Source organism: Abramis brama, assembly GCF_963993115.1.
Source record: "Abramis brama genome assembly, chromosome: 19".
Classification (NCBI taxonomy): Eukaryota; Metazoa; Chordata; class Actinopteri; order Cypriniformes; family Leuciscidae; genus Abramis; species Abramis brama.
In genome coordinates, this window is record NC_139981.1 from 12,322,495 (window position 1) to 12,349,107 (window position 26,613).

At 39.2% G+C, this 26,613-nt stretch overlaps 2 protein-coding genes across 4 annotated transcripts in view; one reads left to right on the forward strand and one right to left on the reverse strand.

The window, feature by feature from the left end:
* On the forward strand, nucleotides 1-23,159 carry bmpr1aa (bone morphogenetic protein receptor, type IAa). Of its 3 annotated transcripts, XM_084093370.1 has the most exons (13): nucleotides 1-138; nucleotides 4,997-5,133; nucleotides 9,941-10,032; nucleotides 17,101-17,266; nucleotides 17,383-17,485; nucleotides 17,587-17,683; nucleotides 18,458-18,548; nucleotides 18,955-19,093; nucleotides 19,173-19,365; nucleotides 19,462-19,759; nucleotides 19,847-20,022; nucleotides 20,566-20,696; nucleotides 20,869-23,159. In XM_084093370.1, the coding sequence occupies exons 2-13, from the start codon at nucleotides 5,096-5,098 to the stop codon at nucleotides 20,992-20,994; spliced, it is 1,650 nt and encodes a 549-aa protein (XP_083949496.1). In that variant the 5' UTR covers nucleotides 1-138; nucleotides 4,997-5,095; the 3' UTR covers nucleotides 20,995-23,159. The 3 variants fall into 3 exon arrangements, with proteins under 3 accessions (XP_083949496.1, XP_083949494.1, XP_083949495.1); XM_084093368.1 differs by lacking the exon at nucleotides 1-138 and having other exon boundaries at nucleotides 5,115-5,133; nucleotides 19,173-19,759; XM_084093369.1 differs by lacking the exons at nucleotides 1-138; nucleotides 4,997-5,133 and having other exon boundaries at nucleotides 9,831-10,032; nucleotides 17,104-17,266; nucleotides 19,173-19,759.
* The window catches only part of mmrn2a (multimerin 2a), a 16,542-nt gene continuing 11,966 nt past the window's right edge, over nucleotides 22,038-26,613 (reverse strand). Inside the window, exons 6-8 of the mRNA XM_084093367.1 lie at nucleotides 25,857-26,293; nucleotides 24,261-25,770; nucleotides 22,038-23,894 (exon numbers count right to left, since the gene is read on the reverse strand). Coding sequence (XP_083949493.1) covers nucleotides 23,491-23,894; nucleotides 24,261-25,770; nucleotides 25,857-26,293 — 2,351 coding nt within the window. The 3' untranslated portion in view covers nucleotides 22,038-23,490. The remainder of the gene's footprint in view (nucleotides 23,895-24,260; nucleotides 25,771-25,856; nucleotides 26,294-26,613) is intronic.

Sequence of the window (26,613 nt, forward strand, 5' to 3'; positions counted from 1 at the left end):
AGTGCCAGACCCTTGACGGACCTCAGTGAGAGTCGATCACGACCACTACTACAACAGACCCTCTGAATTGTTCGAGTGCCGAGAGCTCGTTAAATTGACGGAGTACACGAAAATACGATTTACTGAAGAATCTTTTCGGTAAGTGAAATGAAAAGTGTTAGCTTGGCTAAGCTAACGCTGCCTCACGAAAGTTTGTTGCGTTGAATTTTCCATTTTCCACTTTCCATTTTTCGATTTATTAAGGCAAAAGCGACTGTCGTGGCGTGTTACAGTTTTTTACTACACAGTACACAAATGTACAAGGCTTAAAGAGAAAAAAACTGTGGACGTTTACGGGTTTATTAAATTATTTTGTTGGTAAATTATCTCAAGAGTGCGGCGAGTTGAACGATAGCTAGTGAGCTATCGCTGTTAGCAAGGCAAAATACGTTTAAATTTACTCGTTTAACTAACAACCAGAACTGCCTTTTCTCAAAACAATACAGTATCCTCGTAATTTTACGGTTTATTATATGTTTAAAATACCATTATTATTGTTTGAAGAAAAACTGTCACTGTAAAAGTCCGAGAAAAAAGTTATTAACGCGATAGTCGCGTAATGCTAGCAACAACTCCCCTAATAATCTGACAGCTGATGTTGCCTCTAAATATTAATTTATTCTTCATATGGTAACTGTTTTACATGTTTTGTATGCTTTTTTTTTTCACTATACAACAACATCGTTTACTTTATATTTTTGATTATATATTCTTTTTCATGGATTGTTTTTAACTTCAGGCTGGTCTGGTCACGTATCCGCCTCTCAATACAAAAAGCTGCTTTTAAGTTTTATTTATGTCTGCATCTGTGGGTGGAAATTTATTACATTTAAATGTCCTCGTTTTACTGTACAGTTTATTCTCCCTTTCTTTTAGATTTTGCTCTTTCTTGTGGCTGTACTTCTAGCCCGCTCAATACAAAAGCTGCTTTTAATTTATGGGTACCGGGGGGAAGGGGGTCTGTTCAGCTCCTTTACCTTCTCGAGGAGGTCAAAAAACAGATGGTAACTGCCTGTGAAGCAGTCTGTTTCGAGAGGCCTGGAGGAGAGAGGCTTAGTCTGAGGAAAGTGGATCTATTTTATAAAATTAAAGCTAAAGGCTTGTTGTATATACATGCCAAACATCTGTGCATTCCACAGCTTGATTGAAAATCTCCTCTCCAGAAAATAATATTGGTCAAATTCTGTGAGCTCTGTGCTGATGAGAACAGAACCAGGTTGTGTAAAAGAGTTAATTCAAAAATGAAATCATTTACTCACCCTCATGTCGTTCTAAACCTGTAGGAGTTTCTGAAGATGTTACGCAGACCATTAGGGAGCGGAGACCCCATTCACTTTCACTGAATCTTTTTTCCATACAATAAAAAATAATTGTATCAAGTCACATCTTAATTTATGTTCCACAGATAAATGAAAGTCAAACACGTTTGCAACAGCATGGTTGTGATGCTTATTTACTCTAACTGTTAGAGCAATTATTTGTTCCGTCTGTCTTTGAATGTTAATGAATGGTTAATTGTTATGCTGATGTGATGGTCATGTTCTTTGTGTCCAGAGTAAAGAGATGTTTTAGTTCAGGAGTGTTCAATAGATTCCACAGACCCTCAAATATGATCATCATCATGTGAAGGATACTGTAAAAAAATCCTTTTTTTTTTTTTTAAATAAAAATAGCTAAATATTATTTGGATTATTTTTTTTTTTTACTTTCTGTTAAGTTAATTTGTTACATTTCGTATTCATACCAAAGTAATGTTGTGTAATGATGTATTTTTGCCATTTTTTATTTAATTATTTTTTAAATGTACACTGTTTTCCCCTAAGCATTTCCACTGACCCCCTAGCACTCCCTTGGAGTTCCCCGGACCCTAGGTTGAAAATTCTTATTGGCACAGATCTGTCCCTCATAGAATGTGCAAAATCAGTCACTTAATTGCTTAAAAGGCTGCAATATCGTACAACGATAAGCACAGATGTTTTTTGCCCTCTTATTTGTTGTTTAAAAATCAGCCATGCCTAGATTAAGTTGCTCTGGAGCCCTCTAGGAGTGTGTTTCAATCTCAGCCACAGTGTGAGAGATCGGATTGCAGTGGGAGTCTGTGGCGAGGTGGCAGCGCGGGGAGCTTGGAGGGGGGTATGGGGGCAGGAGGGTTAAAGAGGCAGTATAGATCAGGTTTCACATCCCTGCCTGGGTTCCTCAGGCTGCTGCACCATCTAAAGTCAGCCCCCTTACCCCTCCCTTACTCGCTCTGGAGACAGGATGGCTAAGCAAGAAGGAAAACACACATGGCCGCCTCAGACCTGGCCCTGAGTGTATCACCCATTCCATTGTAAAGGTGCTGATGCATCACCCACATTTAGTCATATCATTCTGATCTAAAAGGTGAAAAACTAATCCTAGATGAGCTTGGTCATTTGATACGCACTACTGCGCTGTTTTTTGAACAGACTGTTCTTTAACACTTACTGTAGGCTGTGGAGTCTCTGCGCTTGTGTTTCCAATGGATGGTTGGAAAGTGAGGGAGAGCCATTGATTTCTTTAACTCTTTCTACGCCACTGTTGGTTAGTGTGATGGCAGATCAGATAAAGATAGATTGGATAAAGCTATGCAGTGGGGGCTTGGTGTAGTGCTGGAGAGTGGTCTCTGTTTATTCAGTATGCCCCAGCTGTCCTTTAATGGTATTGATCTGCTTTAAATACACTTGGCTATCGGAGTAAATTATTTAGAGTGGCACCGGATAGGGTGAATTCAATGATGGGTTGGGTTAGTGCAAAGAAGACAACCAAAAAGATTTGTGTCTGGTCTTGTAATGTTTTCCCATATTATTTAGAAAACTTTTAATTACATGTGCATTTTTTGTTCATATAAAATGCCATGTGATGAACATCTTGTGTGTCTTGGAATGCCATCACACCAGGCTTTGTTTATAGACATTATGCTTTAGTTAGAGAAACAAGCGCGCAGCCATCTTTACAATTTAGCGTTTTAACTTTTTGCGCTAGCTCTGTATATTTCTATGGCATTGCTGTTGAAGAGTAATTAGCTGGTGAAGTGGATTTACTTATTGTAGAATTAACACAATTTATCATGAGCATTGTTACGTTTAAAGTGGATGTCAACAAATGTCATTAGACCGGGAAGATTTTAAAACAAGCGCTTCATTCATAAATCCGTAAGATCTTACCTTCATGCTGTGAAAATACAAACGCTGAAAAGGGGCAGGGCCACATAAGGTCTATACCAGCACTTTTCTCTTTGTAAAATAACTAGTCTTATTCCACTCAGTGGCAGGTTTTAGATATAAACTAAACTTTAGTATTTTTGTTCTGCTTTATAAAAGACAGAATGCTGATGTTAACCCAACCAAAGTAACCAAAAAGCTTAATTGTCAAAGGATACTTATTTTTGTCTGCTTAAATATTGTCAGGTAATTCAAGTTCTGTGTGCAGCATCAGATGAACACCTTTCTGTTTTTTCAGCGTTTCCACATCCTGCCCAGTGTTCTCCAAACAATGTGCAATTTGGCCATTAACAGATATAAATGTAGGCTACGCAAAACAAACAAAAAATGTTTTGTTCACATAAAGCTGCAAGACTAAATTATAGATAATAAAGGCAAACAAACCCACAAAACACGTGTTAGAGTTTCAGAGGTCTTCTGAACAGGAACCTGTAGGATCAGTTCTGTGTCAGATATTTTATGATTATTCTGTTAAAGTTGCTGTTGTTCTTATAATATTATTATTCCAATCACATTTTTTAATCACATTAGTTTAATCACATTTTAAAAATGCCCAACAACAAATATGTTGTTAATTTTAATAATTCATATTGTAGTCAAAGTTACAGTGTGCAGCTTGTTTGGGCTTGCTGCACATGTACATGCTTGTTGAAGTCTAACACTGACTCACTTTCTATTAGGATGTTTTGCAAATGTAAATACTTGCTTTACTTTTAATTTATTACATTTATGGATAAGAATATATCAAAAAAAATCTAGGTTGTACACAGTAAAAAAACACACACCGTTTAGTTGCACTCCCTTCAGCTGCTGTAATGTTGCAGATTACACTGTTAGCAAGTGCAACATGACACTTTCGGCAACACGAAATGTTCCTTTTCACACTGAAATTGAAATGCTGACAGTATCAACAAAATTATTATATTTGAAATATCAAATATTTGAAGTTGAATTTCCAGTGGCACCAGATTTTGGACCTATGAGATGTTACTGTGGATGGGACTACCCTGCACGATATGACAGAAATAGAAACCAAGCAAGCAGCAAAATGTCCCCTCCCTGTCTTTTCACTTCTTCATTCCTCTGGAGTGTCTGTTTCAAAACAAGTACTGTCTGTGACATAACAGTACTTCGTCTGAGATTCTATATTGAATATTCTGTAGTTTTATATATAGTTCTATATATTTTTATTATCTGTGTCTCTTGTCACTCATTATGTATGTGCTGTGGAAGCTTCGGTCGCAAGACAAATTCCTAGTATGTGCAAACATACCTGACAATAAAGCTCATTCTGATTCTATAGGTTAGGCTCACTGGATAATAAAAATAGATAGATTTCAGCAAGTTGTACTGTTTCTTTCCATGTACCTTCTTATGTTCATGCATGTCTATTTCGTGCTGTAACTAGTAGTAAAGGGGAAGAGATGATCAGTTCATCTGCGCTCCGCTCTGCTGCCTCGCTTGTACTCAGGCGCTACAGTGATCTGTCACACCACATTAAACCGCACCAAAATGGTATTTATTGTTTGAATTCTGTAATAAAATAGACAGAATTTGAAAGTTGAGACTGTTATATATCAAAAGTAATACAGAACAAAGCTTGTGAAAACGGCATAGTCTAAAATATTTATTCTTGGGAGATTTATCATCAAAATGAGAATCGATTAAAATCGAGAAATCAATATTTTTAACACATCCCTATTCTTTGTTAACAGGGTTTTGTGGTACTATGCCAGAATCCAAATGCCATTTGGACATTCAGCCACCTGGATCCGAATGACACCTGTAGCCAGCCTCCATGCTTACCAAACACTATGCCAACATGCTTCACAGAAATGGATCTTTCTGTACGGTAAGAAAACCTCTGCTAAAAGATAATATCAGTTCTTCTTGACCTCTCTTATAGGCAGACATCCCCTGCAGTACAAGCAAGAAGTGTGTTTTCATGTGGTGATTACATGACCACAGTAGATAGAAATGCTCCCTGCATCAGCGATGGCCGGACTGCAACAAATGGTTTCCACATGTTTGGATCTGGGAATTCATTTTAGAGAAATAACATTTACAGGCCAAAGTTCATCCATGTGTGACTGGTTTCCATGGCAACAGCTCCACCTAGTTTCTCTCACACCTGTTGTGCAGACTTGTGCTCTGCAGATGCAAAGCTGTGAAATATACAGGGAGAAATTTTCACAGAGGGAAAAAAGGATTTTCCCTTAGAAAAAAAGAAGTTGTGATTAGTGCTGCGCTGAATTTTTTTATTTTTTTTGTCTAAATATATACAATGTCAACTAAAGTCTATTTATTTAATAATAGATACCATATGAGGCGAAATCCCAGGGCAGGGTCATAAGTTTGGAGAGGGTTCACTATAGTTGAACACTAGATAATGGGTACTGTAGCTGTCTGTGTTGAACCTGGCTCTCATCAAATCGCAGCACACCCACTCGCTCTGACCCTTCGGTGGAATGTGTGCGGCAGGTAATGGAAAATAAACTTGCAATAAACCTCTGCTGCTCCAGTAATTCCAGGAAATTTGTGGACTTTTCCATCTCCATATTTGTTCCTTTATAAATACCAAGAAATAGACAAATATTATTTTGCTTAAGATTAAAAACAGAGAAGTATAAAGGCCACAATATACTCACGGCAAAGTTATTTTTCGTTCTTCATTTAGAAGTAACAACGAAGTTCGACATACGCGAGCAGCGATATACTGTTACCGAACATCCGATGGTTAGATGAATATGTAAATGTGTGCCGCTTTCCTCTCAATAAAACACAAGAAAATTGAGAAAACTGCGTACATTTAAAAAAAGCATTCTTAAAGCATCTGATTATAACAATGTAGTTATGTTTGCACATGTTCTACGACACTTCAGTGAAGTCACGTTTATTTATATATTTGCATTTAAAGGGACAGACACAAAAACGGTGCGTTTTTTCTCACCCTCAAAAAGTGACCATTTTAACATGGTAATATAAAAATATCTGTGGGGTATTTTGAACAAAAACTTCACATACACACTATGGGGACATCAGAGACTTATTTTACAGCTTGTGAAGAAGGCATTATACCACCCCTTTAACATCCCCTCACTCTCGCAACGACATCTCTTCTCTGATGACGTGTGCATCGGCTCGAGGGCAGGTCAATAATCCCGTTTACGCTAAAATTGGAAGGAAAAAAGGGATCACGTTTTTCATTTCATGCTGACTTTAAGTTTTTAAACCAGTGAACTTCGTTTCAGTAATGATAAATAACATCAATAACAGAATGCTGTAATGATAAATATCAACAAAAATTCTAATGTAATACATTTTATTATTACAAACATTTATAAATGGTCATATCATAAATGGTGCAGCCTTATTTTTAAAAATGAGTATAAAACTGGAGCTGAACTACAACTGTTTTCAACAACTTCCTAATCTTCTTGGCTAAGAAAAACTAATTTAGAAAAAAATATTCAGGCATAAAAGTAATGACGAGTCAAGCAAACAGTACTCAGGTCATTCTGTGGTAACTGGTCCAGTCAAGCATTGAGATCAAATCAGCTTCTTTAGTGAGATGTATTTAGTGTTTCACAGACGAGCTGTTGTTGAGCTGAGTTTCTTAAATTCTCAGCCAAAATGTGCTCAGATTTTGGGGGCTTTGTTCTAGGAATGGTGTCTCAACCCATTACCTCTCTAGAGGAATCTGGCCGGAGGAGCTCATATTGCACCCAAGTGCTCCACAGATTAACTTTTGTTCTTCTCCTGAAATCCACTGCTGTGACACCAAAGACTCTGGAGTCTTGTGCTATGTTCAAAGTCTCTGCTTGACTGGCTCTCCACGATACAGCTGCTTGACAGTGATTGGTGTTGTGTCAGGAAGAGATGTGGGACTTCAGTGAGGATGAGAAGAAGTGAGGATGATAGGAGAGAGAGAGTTGGTCGTGGGGCACATCTCAATGTGCCTAAGTATTCTTATGCTAATCCTTTCCTGGGATGAGGCGCAAAGCAGCCAAGCAAACAATGGCAGCGGAGCCAGAAAGTCTGCCCCGCAGTCTAGCAGGCCTTGAAAGGCATGTCGGGCATAGCGCCGACACTGAGGGAAGGCAGTCTCCGGTACTGGGAGCCCTGCTGTAAGGAGGGGCCCCAGGAGGGACCAGAGATCCGGGCCAAAGCAGGCTGAGAGAGCGGGGGCGACGGGTAGACAAACACCAGACCTTTCTGGTCGTCATGCAGGCTGTAGTTAGAAGTGATAAGAAAGGCAGAGTGAGATTTATTTTGAAGATTGTCTGTATTTCATAATATTATGGTACATAGGCTGGTTGTTACCCCCTCCAAAAACGCCTGTATGTTGTGGTGAACTGTTGTTTATGTTGTATTGTTGACCTGAGGAAGCCCTGAGTTCTACACAAGGAAACACAGAAAAATATTACTCCCTCCTCACGGATTGAGAGATATCCATGGTCAGGCATAAGGTTTGACTGCAAAGGTGCACCTTAGTTACACATCACCATACAATACCCCTATTCATTCAGCTTCCATACTCTTTATGGCGCCACCAAAACCTTTCAGAGGGCAGAGCTCCAGGAGTGTCTGATGAAACACTGAAACATAGTGTGCTTTATATTGCTTTAAGATCCGTGATACTTTTGAAGCAATAATAGTGATATATATGTACACAAGACACATTGACTGCATGGCTAAAACAGCCTAAACTTAATATCAAAGTCCCCACTGTTTATAAGTGAATGTGACCAGTCTAATGTTAGAAGTATAGCCTAATAAGCTGCTGTCAGGGGTGTCCTTCTCTCCACTTCTTTCTTCTTTTTTTCTTCTTTTTTTTTTGTACATCCAAGTTTTGCTTTCAAGTCAGGACATGACTGAACTTGCTTAGCCATTCATGTATAAGAAACATCTGAATGAAAGTTGATTTTACCTGTAGAATGTGAGTGATTTCATTGGCCTTTTAGGGTGGTCTCTACGTGTTGTGATTTGTAGATAAATGCAGTTGTAACAGAAGTGCTTTAAAAAAAAAGAAATTCAGTGAGTACAATTACATGTACAGTTATAATTAAGCTACAGTTATACATACTTTTACATTGTTTTTAAAAGTCATGTTACTGTTTTCGCTGAATGAAATCGAACTATGTAACCATATGCATGTTACCGTTCAAAGGTTTGGGATCATATTTATTACTTTTTTGAAATAAATTGTTACTTTTATTTAGCAAGGAAACATTAAAGTTATCAAAAGTGACAGTAAAGACTAAAGAATTATAAAATAAATGCTGGTCTTATGAACTATCTATTCATCAATGAATCATTCAAACATTTATTTAAATAGGATCATGTCACAATGAAGAATGGGGTTTTTCAAAAACAATAAAAACTTCTGAACAGTAGTGTAAATGTTGGCAGTAAATAACACCTCTAAACATCCTCCTGTACTGTGTTGACTCTCCCACTATTTTAACCTTGAAAAATATGGTTTCAGCCCCATATTTCATTCCTGATGCAAGAGAGAAACTGTACTGTTGTGCTTGTCTAAAATGCACCATACCGGTGTACATTTCCAAATTTAAAGTAGCTTTTTATGTTTTATCTATTTTTATTTATTTTAGTTTTTGAAGCTGGTAAGTTGTGGGGCATCTCATCCATCTTTTGCAGCAGGACTTAACTTTCCCTGGTTGTGATCCTGCTTCTTGTGTACCTTTTAACCTAGCACACACACTTAGCCGCAGCTTCTTGTCTCTTTATGTAGGTGCCTGCACAGCTATCTTGTCCCTTGCCTTGCGGAGGCTAGCTTTGTTCCCTTGTTATCCGGTCAGGGATGTGTGAAAGTGGGGCACAGGTCGGGGCTCTTTGTCCCCCTTGGGCAAATCAGAAGTGACAGACACCGGCCCACTCTGCCACTAATTTGTCCCCCCCTCAGCACAGACTTCACTGAAGGCCACTAATTGCAATGAGATGCACAGGCCTACAAGGGAACAGACACATCACGTTATTAACGCTGGAAGGGGCCAACGGGGTAATTGCGGAACATCCTTCATCAAATTATTTGGGCATGTTTCAGCATTCAAGAGTAGCGCCGGCCTGACGGGTTGAGGGGTCAAGCCCAGAAAAAACAAGGGGGCAATGATGTTCACTGCCTTCAGGAAAAATTACAAAATTGCCTAAGCAAAAGTGGAGTCTGCATTTTTCATAAGATTGGGGGTTTATTATTCTCTAGATATGTCCAAAGGTATTTGTGGTGGTGGGTCCAGGAAATACAGAAATATTTTCTTCTATTATGTTACACTTCATTACAAAAAGGTCATAAATATATAGATCATAAAAAATTAGTTCACATGATTACATTATTCACATGATTACATTACAGACCAAAGGAATGCTAGTTAGCAAAGTAATTTTTGGACTTTGTGTTTATAGACATGATCTGCTCATCATATGTGCTTGGTCTTTTTTTGTCATTCTAGTGCCGTGGACCCCGTGAGAAGGGACCTTTGAGTTTCTAGTGCCATTGTCATCCTACCTCTTCCTCTTATCCACTGCATCTCTTCTGTCCCTTGAACCATAACTTTGATTGCTCCACCTATATGTTAGTATTCACTGGGATTTTAGGAGCATAAGCAGCCGTCATCACTGATCTCATCCTTACCCCAAAGGTTACAACAAGGCTGTTTGACGATGGCTCAGCTTTTGTCCGTCACTGTGGTTTTGGTTGAAGTCTACCTTCTTCTCAGACTCTGCGCTGGAGGTAAGGGTGTTTTCCTTCCCTTCATATTACATTCACAGTAGCGTTAGCTTATATTCATACTCATGCCTGGTCCTAAATGTATAATAGGTATTCAGATGTGCTGCTTGGAGTTTGTCTAACTATTTGCACCTTCTCTACGCAAACTCCATCGTTTGAGCTGTTCAGTTTGTTATATGTAAACACTCATGAACGCAAGCTCTAGAGCTACTGTGAAAGCTCAATTCACAAGCATTTTAATATTTAATTCTGAATGGGTAAGCTTATCAAATACTCATCATATTCACACAGTAACTCAAAGGTCTTCACTCAGTTCTTCACCATACTGCAGTGGTTCCTACACGGGTATGTGAGGTGACAGACGGGGTACGTGAAAAAATTGCTGAATTTTGCCATTCATTTAATTCTGCCTCACCTTAAAATAACATGTATTTCCAACAGGCAAAATGCCACATCTAGTGTAAAAACGGGGAAATGGTAGTGCCGTAAAAGGTCAAATACATGACATCCAATCAAATTACCTCATCTTTTGCGGTCAAAACTTGCTGCATTTACACAAGCAGTGTGCATAGGTTCCGTGCAGAGTATGCTGCTCTGAGCAACATCAAACTGTGTGTATATATCTAGATGCGGCTTGTGCCACTGTAGTGCAAAGATGGCTTTTGTTGCTACTAGGGATGGGCATTTCAAGCAAAAATAATATTCAAAGATCGCTGGGAATTATTCGATTATTATTCGAAAATCGCACTCCTCCCCCACATGCATTCATGCACGCACGCACACATGCATGTATGGCTACACACCAGAGCATGTGAGCGGAATATTCCGCTCTATGCCAGCAAACTCCACTCAGTCTTAATTTTAATCAGTGTTTCGTCAGCCAATTGCCTGGATTTAATAAATAAGAAGCAAATATAGCTGGCAATATAATCAAGACATGGAGGCGCCGGTGCGATTGCATTGCACGTGAACTGTAGCTCGTCTCATAAATGAACCGAAACTCAGCATATAGGCTACTTGTCTCACAGACACGAGAAATATATCTATAGAAAGCTAGAAATGTCTACTTTTAAACAAAACAATTTAAAACGAAAAGAAACAAGACTACTCTCTGCTTATGTACATTTCTATAGGTGCGTTCACTACTGCGAAGATGGCGAGTCAGCATTGTCAACTTCATCTTTGCAGCCGACACTGACACAAAAAAACACTAGTTTATTAATAAACCATTAAAATGTCTCCTTGCTATATTTGACATATTCAAAATCATTACTTTTGCCGATTTTTTTTTTTTGTGGCAAGCTTTATGTGTGCACTTGAGCGCTCTTCGCTCTGGACGAAATATTACCACTTCGCTCACATGCTCTGGAATGAGGCAATGTGTTCTGTTGTCTGAGATTTGATTGATAGCTTTTAGGTGTGATATTGGCAGCACCACCCTCTGGTTACATGAACGCGTCACCACCGCATCAGCAGCGAAAACATGGGGATTTTTTTAGACAATAATCGCACAACCTATTCAGTTTTCTATAATTAAATCGTGACTCTTCCCTACTGATTTAATTTGATTGAAATGATTGATTTAGTTTCATTTATTGCATTGTTTATTATATTATTAATTAAATGAATGGAATTTTCATTTTTAAAGGTGAAAAATGCATCTGAAAATCAATTTAAGGGGGCAAATATGGTCCCTTAATGCAAAAGGTGTAAATGCAGTCTAAGTGGAAGAGAAGGGGGTACCCAGGAGGATGTTAAAAACCTCAGGGGGTACGTCACTCTAAAGTGTTTGGGAAACACTGCCATACTGAAAGCTCAAACATTTAAGGACGTTTAATTGAAGACAATGTGAAACTGTTGTGGAGTAAAATGTAAAATTTCATATAATAATCAAAAGTATCTCACAGTTTTACAAGAATGCCGTTGATTCAACCGCATTCTTGTGCCACAGGTAATTTAATACCACAGATAGCACTTAATTAAACAAAAAAACAAGAATGCAATGATTTGTTCTATACTGTGAACTCTGCATTACTTTTTATCAAATAAAGTTCAATACAATGTAATGTTGTAAATTAATAAATTGTTATATTTTCATTTGAATGTAATTAGGTATAGATGGCTGTTTTTGTGGTTAGAGTAGGTCCAGGGGGAAATCTTTCACTTTCTTAAAGGTACTAGCTGAGGCACACGGGGGGTTGGGGTTGGTTGTTCAGCAGGGCAGGAATCATAAGTGCTCATCTAAACGTTTCCATATGCTTAATAACGTGATGTATACTGATGTCAAAGAAAACCGATACCTTTGTTTAATGAAAACGCCCTTCCCGAGTCAAACTAAACTGTTTTCCCAGTGAACTCTGCAGAGGCTGCTGTGATGGTTGCCTGTGGACAGTCAATGAGCTGTGAAGGCAAACAGCAATAGCCGATTGCTCGGAAAGCCGCTTTAGGGCACAGGGGAAAAAAAAGTTTGAGTTGAAACTTGCCATCAGCTTTATATTTTAGGTCACAGTGTTTATGTTAACATACTTTAACTGAATGTCTGTCAGACAATAGTTTGTGCTTAGGTTTAGAACACTGTCTGATATCTCTGATATGTGTTTAGTCATGCCAGGGAGTTCAAAAGACATCTTTTCCATCGTGACTCACTCCTGAACCATGAGCCTCTCAGAGGCCCCCCACTAAAGGAAGCTGTTGAAGTGATTGTTGCTGCTCTCTCTTCCTTTTTTAGCACATTAACAATTTCCTCTATGGCACCGTCACAATTGCTAGTGGGTATGAACTATTCCAAACACTCGGTGTTCTCCGGAAATACTTTGACCCTTTTGTGTTGTTGATCTTCAGATTTAAGCCCCTAATAAGTGTGCTCAGATTTTAGATATTACGAATGGCTTCCTTGCTGTTCCACACTGACTAAAAAACTTGAGCAGTTCATAATTTTTTTTCATTAATTTATTAATCTAGGTTTTTTTTATTCACCAATTAACAAATTAAGCTTTTATTTAATAATTATTTATTTATATATTAGATGCAGGGTTTTTTTTCCTCGAGGTATCGATTCTGTATCGGTATCAAGGTATTTTTGTCTGATATCGTATCGTCATAATTTTGGAATCGTGACAACACTAATCCCTCGGCAAAATTCAAGCGCTATAACAGCAACAATATTCATCCGGATGCAGAGCAAATATATAATTTAATCCAGACTTAGATTCAACACTTGCCACTGCAGATCAAATCTGTATTTTTAATGGCCTTTTCGGTGCTGTCTTTTATTTGATTCTGATAAATAAGTTTAGAGAAAGGGAAGAAGTCTTGTAACATGCCCAGTAGTCAGATTTTCAAATAGCTCAGTTTTCCTTTAGAGTTCATATTATATCTAACATCAGTGTCCTTGTCGGGGTATTTTTGTACAGATGCAGCAGAAAAGCAGGAGATTGTTGAAACCAGAGACGCAGCATGAAGGCGAGGACATTTGACTTCTCAATGCGCTGTTGTTTCTCCCAGTGTTAGAGTTGTGTAACAGTTAGTTAAATACCTCTATGGTACATCTTTTTTACCTTGCTCATCAGATGCACCCCTGAGATGTAATTTCAGGTAGGAGTCTGCACCTCTGAAACATAATCTTCAAGAAAGAGAGAGGTGACATTGGCGACTGAAAGCCCTCAGTTGCCTCCACAGTGCCATGTGTTGTCGAATAGTACTGAATAGTGAATGGGGTTAGCACTCCTCCTAGGGGAGAAGAAAACGTGTTTTAAATGCAGGCAAGCATTTAACTTGCTTTCCCTGAAGTGAACACATTAAATGTAAATGTATGTATGTACATTTGCCCCAGAAATGACACATTGACAATTTACTCCACTATATCGACTTAATTCAATTCGATTTTAATTGACGTTAGTCTTCATTACATCCAGATGAAGGTTTCTTCTCCTTAAACCTAAACCTAAACCTTGAACATAAACAATTAATGTTAAATGCGATATAGTCTTGTCAGTGAAACAGTGAATTACTCCGAATTATACCATTTCCCTTCAACTTTACTTTAGACTCAAATCTACTATAGAGAGAGAGAGAGAGTAATGGTGTGTATCTGCTAGAGTCTCATTATGGGGGAATGCTCTGCCAGACCTCAGACTCCACTGTAACCAGTGGCAGAATTAGGCACACATGTGAATGTGGAGGCTCTTCTGGGCCCCTGACACATCAATCATCGCCCACAACCAGTCACAGTCCAGCAGTGGCAGTCAGGAAGAGTACTTTACATCTTTCTTTTTTTTACATCTTTTAGTTTAAAAGTTTTGAAATCCTAACATTGTTGCAAGTTACACTTTCTGCCACTCCCATAGATTTTTATACAGTTGGAGTGAAAACCAGAAATCCAAAAGTCATTCCTCAATCACTGACCCTGAGTAGAGAATAGAGGGAAAAAAGGAGTAAAGCGTGATGGAGAAGAGATCCCCAGGGTTTCTCTTTGGGACTTTGCCCATTTGATCATCATTGTCCAGCCTTCTCCTAATGCAAAATTTTCATGCTGGCCCTGTGCATCAGGGTCTGTCTTCATAAAGGGGGACTGTCTCCCTTAGCCTGGGCTCAAGGCCACACAACCTCTTACATATGCTTTATGAGTAACTCAATTACAGAAATTACCTCATTGAAATCCCTTGCGAGCAGTTGAATGAGATTAAGTCTAGACTAATAGACTAGACTAATAATTCTCTTTAAGAGTTGATTTTTATAGTTTAGGATAGTAACATGAGACTGTTTGTTTGATCTACGTAAGAAAGTAAGTTATGGAGTCTGTCCGCACCCTGAACGAGAGCACTTGAGAGACTGAATGCGTCATTTAGTTTGCGGTCTGGAATCGTGTCATCCTGAGCGTATCAAAGGCAGCGTCTAGCAGCTTCACAAGCTTTATCTGGACTTTTAACAGCACTGCCTCCACCAGCTCTGTTTTCTCAGGGTGTTTTTCCAGCACCCTTGTTTGTGTTGTGATCGACTGTCTTGCTAATCTTTCCTGCTGTCACGCATTCTTTCTTTGACCCCTTAATGTGTCTTCCTGCGCTTGAATGTTTAAATTTGCATGGCTTAAATGAGTTTAGTTTAAACACAGATAACAACGTGTGCTGTTCAGGTCTCGCCTGCGCTATCAACACTCGGGTGATGACGGCGTAAATGACTGGTCGTGTTCGAGCATACAGCACTCGCATTGAACAAAGTTTACAAAGAGTGACTGTTTTGTCCACCTTTTTGATCATCACTGTCGTAATGTATTGGGAAGCCAGAATGTAAATCCATCTGCCTGTCTGTTTTACGCGTTATTTTCAACAAACCATATTATAGTTGCGTCGTCACATTTAAGATAAGTGTAGTGTCTCCGTAAGTGGAGAATGGTACGGTTAGAATTGTTTTTTGTTTTTTTACAGAAAACTGTTACATCCCTAGTTAATACTGGAGTAAATATCTTTCTTCTGGAGAATGTAAAAGCTGATGTTTAGAGGATATCTCATTGTTTTTTTGTCCATATAATTAATTTCCAAACCCCCACAGACTTTTATTGTATGGGAAAAGAACAGGAAGACTTCTGTTCAAAATATCTTCTTTCATGTTCCACAGAAGAAAGAAAATAATTTAGGTTTGAGACAACATGAGTAAATGATAAAATTTTCTTTCCTTTTTGTTTGGGTGCACAGTACCCACAGCTTGGTAAAGTGTTTCAAACTGATTAAAAAAAGTGATTCAAATAGATATCTTGGGAGTCACCGATTCATTAAAAGTAAACGTTTGTGAATTTGATATCAGTGGTTGTGATGTATGTTTATTATTGCATGCTGCCAGCAAAGACAACGCATTTTCCGACCCTTTTAACTTGCTACATTTAATCAAACTAAGAGCTAAATGTTTTCTTTTGCCGTGGCACTGTAGATTCAACAGTGGCGCAGCAAACGCTGCCGTGATATGCTTAAACAGGCTAGGAAAAGTAAGTGTTCTTCATTGTACCATATTTCGAGTAGCATTTCCTACAGACTGCCTATTCTGTTAGGTTCATGCTGTTTATATTGAGTTTGGTGTACTCATCAATCACATTTTCAGTGCATGTACATAGTAGGCGATCCATTGAATTATGCAGTGAATTGAAGATCAGAAGCTCCTTTATCTTGCCCAGCTCTCTATTTAATCACTGAGTCCTAATAGAATTAGTCCAAGAGGAGAGTCCAGTCTAATTGTAAGATAGGCAGCACACGGAGAGGCTGTACAAGACAGACTCGTAATGGGATCTGAGGATGGAATGCAGCTGATAAAGCGAGCGCCGTGTCACCCTGCCGCCCAATCTCTCAAACTGCTGCTTTGTGAGTGATTAGCTGTTTTACCGACAAGTCTAGACTGGAACATCTGCAATGGAGTCATGCTCAACAGAAAGCTACAGCAGTACATACTCGTGCACTGTGACAGGATAAGAAGACACTGGGAGATCAGTAGAGACATGTCTCAGAGGCCTTTATTTCAACTGAAATTCAGATAGAAAGGTATGAAAAATAAATGTTTGTGAGGGTGTGAAACAGAAAGGGACGTGGTGATCTGGATGTATGCCAGTCGGTTTGGATTTGAACAGGAGCAGGTTTGCTGTCACAAATACAGAAGGGGAATAAATGTAGGACATGCTGGCCTTATTGAGGATTGTCACAACACCGACATTTCAGTAATCAATATTTTAATGATTATCAATTAGCCTAAATTTCAGTACTATACCAAAGACTAATGTGCTATTAAAATTAAACCAGTATTATGTAGACCGAAGTTTGTAGTTTGAATTAAATATTTCTTCAACATTTATTATTCAAGTAAATATTAAATGACCTGTGTTTGAATTAACAGCATGTGCCTTTGACTGTTTACATGAACAGCCACATTACTCACAAAATGAGGGTTCAGAAGCAGCCGACTATCAGCCAGAACAGGCTACTGAATTGAGTACTCTGCACTACAGATAATGCAGAAAGACTGGTATAAATGCTTTTTGTTTTGTGTGTCTGTGCACCTAGCTTGTCATTGATTGTGTCTTGTCACTTACAGCAGGGCAGAACCCTGACCACGTGCTGCAGGGCACTGGAGTGAAGCCTGGCTCAGACTCCAGAAGGCCCAGGGATGATTCTACTGTGGCACCAGAAGATGCTGCCCGCTTCCTTAGCTGCCACTGCTTAGGTCACTGCCCTGATGACGCCAAGAACAACACCTGCGAGTAAGTGTCACAGGCTATGGCACCGTTTTAAGTGATCATTGTTTAATGTGATTATATGTTTGTGCTTTGTTTATATGTATTTTAAAAAAAAGTATGTTTTCTTTGAAACTCAACAGGACAAATGGTCAGTGCTTCGCCATCATTGAAGAAGATGAAAATGGAGTGGGGATCTTAAGCTCAGGCTGTATGAAATATGAAGGCTCTCACTTTCAATGCAAGGTAAGGAAAGTTGTGCATCTTAAGTGTCTTGCTCTTTGACTTGCATGATTAAATATCAGACTTTGTAAGTTTTACTCACTTGAGAAATGGATTTTTCACAGGATTCGCAGTTTGCACAGCCACGTCGAACCATCGAGTGCTGCCAGTTTGACTTTTGTAACCGAGACCTAAAGCCAGAGTTACCGCCTCGAGACTCGGGTAAGCTTCAGTACTATCTGCCTGGCAGTTGTATGGCATTGTAAGGTTATTTTCTGTGAAGGATTACAGATTGTTTAAACCTTTTAGTAGGGTAAAATTATCTTACCATTAACATTAACATTATCTAGCTTAAATAGATTGCAGTGAAAATTGTCAGAGTAACTTGTAGTCTATGAAGCATTAAAATCATTTATCAAATAAAAATGTTTTATATCGTGTGACATCATTTTGCAGCAAAATTGTTTGAACACTACTGTTCAAATGTTTTTTTTTTTAAGACATTAATACTTTTGTTCAGCAAGGTTGGAATAAATTGATCAAAAAGACATTCAAAATGTTACAAAAGATTTCAATTTCAAATAAATGCTCTTATTGATCATTGATGAATCAGAAAAAAAATTATATCTCTTTGTTTTATTATTTACTCAATCATAGAATTCTGACAAGTCACGTTTTCCACAAAAATATTAAGCAGTACAACTGTTTTCAACATTATTGATAATATATGTTTCTTGAGCAGAAAATCAGCATGTTAGAATGATTTCTGAAGGATCATGTGACACTGAAGACTGGCGTAGTGATGCTTAAAATTGCTTTTCCATCACAGGAATAAATTACTAAAATAAATTTAAAAATATATTAACAGTTAAATGATTACATTTGCTCATTTATATTGTTGGCATGTCAAGTGAAAATCTGAACAGGCCTGCTGATTGAGCCCTGGCTAACCTAATGCTTTAATGATGGACGTGTTTTCTCTTGATCTCTTTACAGTACCACAAGACCCTCACTGGCTGGCCTTCCTCATTTCAGTGTCTGTGTGCTTCTGCACCCTCATCTGTGTCACTGTCATCTGTTATTACAGGTGAGATCATCACCGCACTGAAGCTCCAAACACACTGAAGCTCTTACAAAAAAAAAAAGAGCTACTTGTGTTGTGGCCTGTTTTCCCACATCACTGAACTGAAACCTTAACGCTGCTGTGTTTTTGCACAGCACCTTTGAAAACACATGCCACCCACATCATGGCCTGTTGTTGTTGAAAGACAAACACTTATGTTACTGCAAGTAGGGGCAAGACTCTATACCTTGGGTACACAACTGGGAAAAAGTTTGCCTTTGTAACAAATTAATCTTTTGTTTGTGTCTGTTTACTGAACTATCTGTTAAAAAGTGTTGTCTTGATATTAAAAAAAAAAGGAGTCAGAAAAGAGCTTTCTGATGTCAGGTATGGATGTAAAAAAAATGTTTTGACTGTGTCCTGTCCTCAGGTATAAGTGGCAGACAGAGAGGCAGCGCTACCACAGAGACCTGGAGCAGGATGATGCCTTTATCCCAGCAGGAGAATCTCTGAAAGAGCTCATCAACCAGTCTCAAACCTCAGGCAGTGGCTCTGGGCTCCCCCTGCTGGTGAGAAATCAGAAATGCAGACTGTAGGATTTTAGTTTCAACAGCTTGTTTTTTCACAGTTTCTATTCACATTTTACAGGTGCAGCGCACCATTGCCAAGCAGATCCAGACGGTGCGTCTTATTGGAAAAGGGCGATATGGAGAGGTGTGGCTTGGTCGATGGAGGGGGGAGAAGGTAGCAGTGAAAGTGTTCTTTACTCGAGAGGAGGCCAGCTGGTTCAGAGAGACAGAGATCTACCAAACTGTGCTCATGAGACACGAGAACATACTAGGTACACTTCATGTCATTCAAGATTGTGTAGTGTTTTTAATTGTGTATCAATTCCATGTTTTCCTATGTGACGCGATTCTCTTCATTCTACCCGAAGGCTTCATTGCTGCTGATATTAATGGCACTGGAGCCTCTACGCAGCTGTACCTGATCACAGACTACCATGAGAACGGCTCTCTGTATGAGTATTTGAAGTTCACCACTCTGGACTCACAGGCCTTGCTCAGACTGGCCTACTCTGCAGCCTGTGGCCTGTGTCACCTGCATACAGAGATCTACGGCACGCAGGGAAAACCAGCCATCGCTCACAGAGACCTGAAGAGCAAGAACATCCTCATAAAGAAAAACGGCACCTGTTGCATCGCTGACCTCGGGCTTGCTGTGAAATTCAACAGGTGCTTTGTCACTTTGCATTAATTTTAAAAGCTAGTTTTAAGTGGTTTGTTCAGTCATTATGAGGAAGTAACATTTTTTTGTCTCAGTGACACAAATGAAGTGGACGTCCCACTGAGCACACGTATGGGGACCCGGCGCTACATGGCTCCAGAAGTCCTGGACGAGACTCTGAATAAGAACCACTTCCAGGCCTACATCATGGCGGACATCTACAGCTACGGTCTGATTATATGGGAAATGGCCCGGCGCTGTCTCACTGGAGGTATTTATAAGACAAGGAATAGAAGTCAAATTTCTTTTGTTTTGCTATATAAATGTTTATATGAAGAGTTTCTTCATATCCAAGCCTTGTCCTTTTAAGGTCAAAATGAAATGGAAATTCAACCTATTTTCTAAATGCATCTTAATGAACTTATTGGGAACCATTCATCCGTGTTTTTAATTTGAATTAAATAGTTAAATCTTAAGATTCTTTCTGGTGACGTATGCCGGACTTCTCTAGTAATTTAGTCACCTTAAACTCCGCCCTTTCTTACAGTCAACTGCAAGCTTACATTCAGATCTGCCTCCATCCAATCAACAACTGATGAATTGAACCAAGCCCTAAAAAAATATATATCTTTGTTAATTCGTTTCACTCAGATGTACAATACAATACAAAATAAAAGATCAGTCACTTCTTCCGTTACATCACAACTTTTAAATATTTTGTTCTAAAGCTGTCTAAAGTGAAAACGGCTCCTGTTGTGGATGTTTACAGAATTCAAACAGTAATTCATGAATACATCCATTGATTGTTTCCTAGGTATTGTTGAGGACTATCAGCTACCATATTATGAGATGGTGCCTTCAGACCCGTCTTATGAGGATATGCTAGAGGTTGTGTGTGTCAAAGGACTGCGGCCCACCGTATCCAATAGATGGAACAGTGATGAGGTGAGTCAGCAAGCAGTATCTGACCAGCAGATGGCAGTATATTTACAGATTATATTTGCAGAATCTTTACAGATTTAATGAATATTTTTTAGCTTTGCATAGGAACTTGAGGTCACAAATATGTACTGAAGAGTAATGTATGTCGTGATCTGAGAAGAGTTTGTCTCTCTAGTGCTCGAGGGCCATGTTGAAGCTGATGTCAGAATGCTGGGCCCACAATCCTGCATCACGCCTGACCATCCTACGAGTCAAGAAGACTTTGGCAAAAATGGTGGAATCTCAAGACATTAAAATCTGATCAGCAGAGTGGCTTTTATTTAGTTTTTGACATCATTGTCCCCTTCAGGAGAAACAAGCTCTCTTCTTCTGTTGGATCAGACATGTTGACTTTGCTGCTTTCTGTGAAAGCTGTATCATTGTGAAGTTGGATCAGAGGATTGCAACAACAGACAAAAACACTAGAGTGGGACCTTCTGGAGATTTTGGGAGAGAGAAAGTAAACCCCACTGCCTTAAAATACACTCAGTTGTTCTGAATATGTTTCTTTAGATTCTGGGATAAACCTCCTGCCATATGGATTAAATGCTGTTGACTTCTCATGGAATCTGTGTAAAGCATACTGTGATTTAATGTATGACATGTAAATATATTATAGGAGTAGATGTACTGAAAACAGCAAAACGATATACTATCAATATAATCTCGTCCAGTTAACAGCCGTTGTAGACTATCTAGAGGAATACTATCTGTGCCTCTTGCAGCCTAATGTGTGGCTTTTAAAAATCTTAATTCAGCTATATAGTACTTCTTCTCTATACATGTTCTCTGATAATAATGTTTCTTTATGAAATAACAAGACCCCGACAGAAGGTTAAAGATAAATGATGCATGCCATTCATAATTTTGTTGCATGAACAATATATTGTTTGCAATGTTTAAAGCATGCCATTTTTACCATCCTCAGAATAGAAAACATTCTCAATTGAATCTTTCACTTTTTTCTGACCATATTTTTTAAAAGTAAGCCAGCTGTCAAAACAGCTCCTTTTTATTAGGGTAGAAAACTGTTCATACTCACTGATGTTTGCAGTCGAGTGGGATCTCCCAGTAGCAGCGATTTGGCAACCTTGAACACCACTTCAGAGTTGCCAATACTCAATGTAGTGTTTGTGGGGGTGATATGTGCTTTCTGGTTGGAGTGATACAGTTGATACATTCCTGAGTTTCCTTCATTCAGAGAAGCTGGGTCTTTTTTTTTTCTTGGTACAGGATGCTATCAGTATGAATGCGACTTGGTTTAAAGTGCAAACTTTTGAGGATTTAGTGATATTCTGATCGTATATCTTTGCCAATTTTATTAATCATGTTTTAAACACTGTTTATGTTTTTGAGGTGCCTGAAGTTGAAGGGTGTGACTGTAAGTAACATCTGTTTGTCATCATTGCTTAATATTTCACTTGGGGCTGCCAAAATATGGTCTTGTAATAATAATAACTGGTATAGTCCAAAATACACATTATTGTTACATAACATGTTTACAGAACTCCCATACAGGTTTAATTTTATTATTCCTTTAAAAAATGCAGTGTTGTAACCCAGAATACTTGTTTATTATTCTTAGTGCCATTGAAAAGAACAGTGTGATTTGTTAATAGTAACAAAACAACAATCCACAATAGCTCTTTACACCAATATCTGGGCCCTTAAAGACAGGAAGTGTGATTGTACAATGCTGTGATGATGTCAGTGCCAGACTCTAAGGTGCTTTGTCACTATTTTAGTACAGTATGCCCTGAAATGCCAAAAGGGCATCTTGATTAATAAAGAATGTCAAGGTTACTGACATGCTTATAAAATGATTAAAAATATTCTGAAAATAAATAATAGATCTAAGAAAGGAAACGCTCACCTCAGTGTGGTTAACTTCAACATACAGTACAATATGCTAGAGAAACACTAAATTTAGTGTATATGGAAATACATTTGTAGCTTTTATTATACAAGTAATTTAAAATTGAATCTGTGAAACTTCTCTATATCAAATGCATTTCTTTGGCTGAGTTTCAAATGGACCGTCAAGTTAGCATTTGATTGCTCTAAAGAAAGAGAAATCCTCTCATTGTGACTATTCCAATGGTTTTGCATCCATCCCCAGTGGCTTCTGTTCTTTACCCGAAAACCGACAATATACCTTCTCACCATAATCAGAGCTATGAAGTATGTTGATAGGACATGAGTTTTACCATACTGTATATATGCCTGTAGATATGTCAGTGTGCTTTACCATAGTATCACCCAGTCCACCTCTGTGTAATATATTAAAAAATCTTAAGTGTCTAATTTGTAAAAATGTTTTTGTTTTATTTAACCACATGTTGAAAGGGTGCCTTATAAGTAGGCCTCATACTATGTATAATATTTGTCCATGTAATCTTTTAAAAAATATAATTTTAGTACACCATTTTTTTTTCTGTGGTTTTGATGTGTCTTATATTTTACAGAAAATGTACAATATCTTGGAATCTATTTAGGGCACAGAGTATGTAAGGAATATAATGTAGTTGAACATTGAAGCCAAATGGAAGAGTTCTGATATTCCACCAAACAGGGCCACGCCATCTAAATCTTACTACTTGCAAACAGTGCTCAATGTCTCAATAACCTGCCCCTATTAATAACAACATGAGCTGTTGTTTAAGTCTATCAGATCCTGAAAGAAAAATTTAAATGGTGGACAGTGCAACTAAAAAAAGGTTATTTCAGTCTTTTTGCACCTTTAGAGTGTTGCATGTTCTCAGGTGGTCTGCAGCATTAGTAGGCCGGCAAATGTGTTATCTTGTGGGTTGTTGCGCTCTATGGTTCCCTGTACCAGGTCAAGACGGAGTTCCTCTCCTTGGTCCATCTGCAGGATACAGACACGTGTTGCAGGTGCACCCAACTTCCTCTGGTTCTGCCGTAAGGAGGCAGCTACCACTCCACCTCTCTTTAATTGAGCCAGAGCAGGGCCTGGTCCAAAGTCCAGTGTCACCACAAAGAGATAGGCACCAGAAGTAGGAGCAATGAATATGCCTGTTTTTGGTGAGTATAACTGTCCATGATTTAGGGCCACGCTTTCAAAAAGGATTGTGCCAGATCCGTTAGTACCTTCTGTACTGCTGGCCAGGAACATAATTGGTCTGTCTGGGAGTTGACGAAGCACTGTTTGGAATCAAATAATGGTAAGGTATTAAAATATGAATGCTGAGAGGTAGGAAAAAGGGGACATGATAGTGCAATTAGAAATTACTTTCACTGGGGGTGCTCTTGTCATACAAATGAAACCAACTAGCCTGTACTCTAGTCTAGATTCAATATGAATAAATATTAAATCGTGGCTACGATTTAACCAAATCTTAATTTGTGGCCATGATAACTTGTTTTTTTGTCATAAAGTGCAGTGCTTTAACAGAGTAACCCCTGAGGTGACATTTTCAGGAAAAAAAATGTAATTCATGAAAAAGAAGAGAAATTATTAAGAGTTTGAATAGTTTTACAAGATACTATGTTTAAATATAATTTTCTTACCTGTATACTCCAGTGATGCATCTCTCTTGCTGCGGAAGTTCACTCGGTCCCCCCTGTCTGCTCTCTTCTTTTGTTTCTTGTTTTGTTGCTTTGCTTCCTTTCTCTTAATCAAAGCTGACAATTTATCCAAATCCACCGACACCTCAGAGTCAGCAAGTCCCTCTGTGTTACTGAAAATGCCGTTAAAAACTCCAAGGTGGGTCTCTAGGTCCTTACGCAAAGTATCCACCTCGGCCTGCAGTTCCACCTCCACACCACCAGCGGCAGCAGTTTTATTGCAGTTGCAGCAAGAAGGACAACGATATTCCTCAAGCCGTTTGATGTGAGCTTCAAGCTCTTTTACCGTTTTCTCTAAAGTCCAGAAGTCATCATCAGAGTACTCCGGCTGTTCCTCGGACAGGTCAAATTTCTCATCCCCACGTCTCCTTTTGACGCCCACCGAGGCCCAGTCTGCAAGCACAGAGGGCTCATCTGCTGCTGTCACCTGAGGGGTAGCAGAGTTCACCATTAAGGCTGAGCTGAGGCTGTGTCCATTGATCTGCTCTTGCATGGTTCTAATGCTTTCCCTCAATTTTGGTATAGAGTAACGTCTCTGGTCGTGATCAGACCACTCCATGAACTCCAGCACCTCTTCCCCAAGCAAAATCTCTAGCACCACAGAGTGACGAACGGCATCCTGAAGCAAGGTGTTAAAAATGCTATGTAGGTGCTCAATCTTCTCGACCTTGGCCCTGTCCAGCTCCTGGAGTGTTTCAATGTCCTGCTTGTTGTCCTGGAAAGAGGCCTGGAGCTGGGTCACATTGTGCTGTAACATTCTGCTCTTTTCCTGCTCAAAAGCAAGGGAGCGTTGCACATTCAATAACCCTTGTTTGAGATCTTCCACGGATGGAACCCAAGCACCATTGTCCTGATTGTCCAACATCTCCTGTGCCTCATGCTCCCGGACCAGCTTGTTTTCATTCGCTATCTCCATCACATTAGCTACACTTTGTTCCAAATGGGTCACAGATACTCCAAGAGCGATACAGTCACATTCCCCACTTGCTGAACTTATATTCTTATAATACTCTGTATAAAGATAATCAACATCGGTTTCCGTCTCCTGCAGGGCACTCCGGAGAACACTGATGTTGCTGCTCAGCTCATTAATACGGTCAAGTTCTACTACCTTCGCTGCCTCCACCTCCAAACCAATCTCCATAAACTGAACCTGGCTGTCACGGCCAGTCTGGACTATTTTTTTGTCCAGATCTGACAAATCATTCTGGAGGGCCTTGATGTTTGCAGTCACTTGTTCGTGGCCTTCAATCAAGGTACTAAGTGTAACTGAGTTGTTGATGACTTTGTTGTCCAGACGCGTGATGGCCTCCCATACAGCTGAGCTATCATGAGACTGACTCTGTGTGGAATCGACCTTATTTTCAGGCCGAATCTTCTGAAATTCCTCGTCCAGCCTCTCTTGCTCCTGTATCACTTCAGACATTGATGTGTTCAGAGACTGGAGATTTACCTAGAGCAAGATATACACATTCAGTACAGTGTTATGCATGCACAAAAATCATCTGAGGTTGTTTGAGGTTGAGTAAAAATTCTGACCTGCAACATCTTTTGGTGACGTTTGATTTTGACGTCTATGTCCATCTTGAAATTTGTCAGGTTGTAGTGCATCATGGTTTGCTGCGCATGGAGCCTCGCTTCTACCTCATGGCGATGGTTGTGAAACTGAGCTTTTACCTCCTCCAGTTTCTGTAAACTCTCCCTCACCTTATCCTCAACAGCCTCCTGTAGATTGTGCTCCTCACCACCAACCTCTAGAGGCTCAGCGACCCTTCCCTGCCCCTGATCATGTCGGAGTTGGGCCATGTCCCGCTGCAAACCCTGCACCTCCTGAAAGAGCCGTTCCAGGGTTAGATTGAAATTCTCCAACACAGGCTGCAGCTGAGACATCACAGCTTCTTTCAAGATCGGCAGGAGCCCGTAGTGAGCGTTAGATGATTCAGGGTGAGGAACGCCTTCATTTACAGCATAAGGGTCTAAAAAAAAGATGGACAGACATCTGCTAGACGTGGGGGCTCATTTATAAAATGTTGCATAGAAACCGTCTTACATTTTATCTTACGATCATTTCTCATATGTGCGTACGTGTGATTCAGAGAACGAACGTACGCACAGAAAACGTGCGTACGCCTCTTTCAGATGTAAAATGTATAAATCGCAAATGATCTTGAAATTGTGCACAGCTGAATGCTTTCAGATCCCAGCCTTGTAAACACCCCCAAATTAATGTCATAACAGAGCACCAGTCAACATCTAAATCCTTTACTTGAGAACGACGAGAGTCAAGAATTGCTTA

Coding starts and splice junctions, on each gene's coding strand:
- bmpr1aa (XM_084093368.1), top strand. Junction 10,033..17,100: donor TCTCAGACTCTGCGCTGGAG/GTAAGGGTGTTT, acceptor TGTCACTTACAG/CAGGGCAGAACCCTGACCAC. Junction 17,684..18,457: donor GTTACCGCCTCGAGACTCGG/GTAAGCTTCAGT, acceptor ATCTCTTTACAG/TACCACAAGACCCTCACTGG.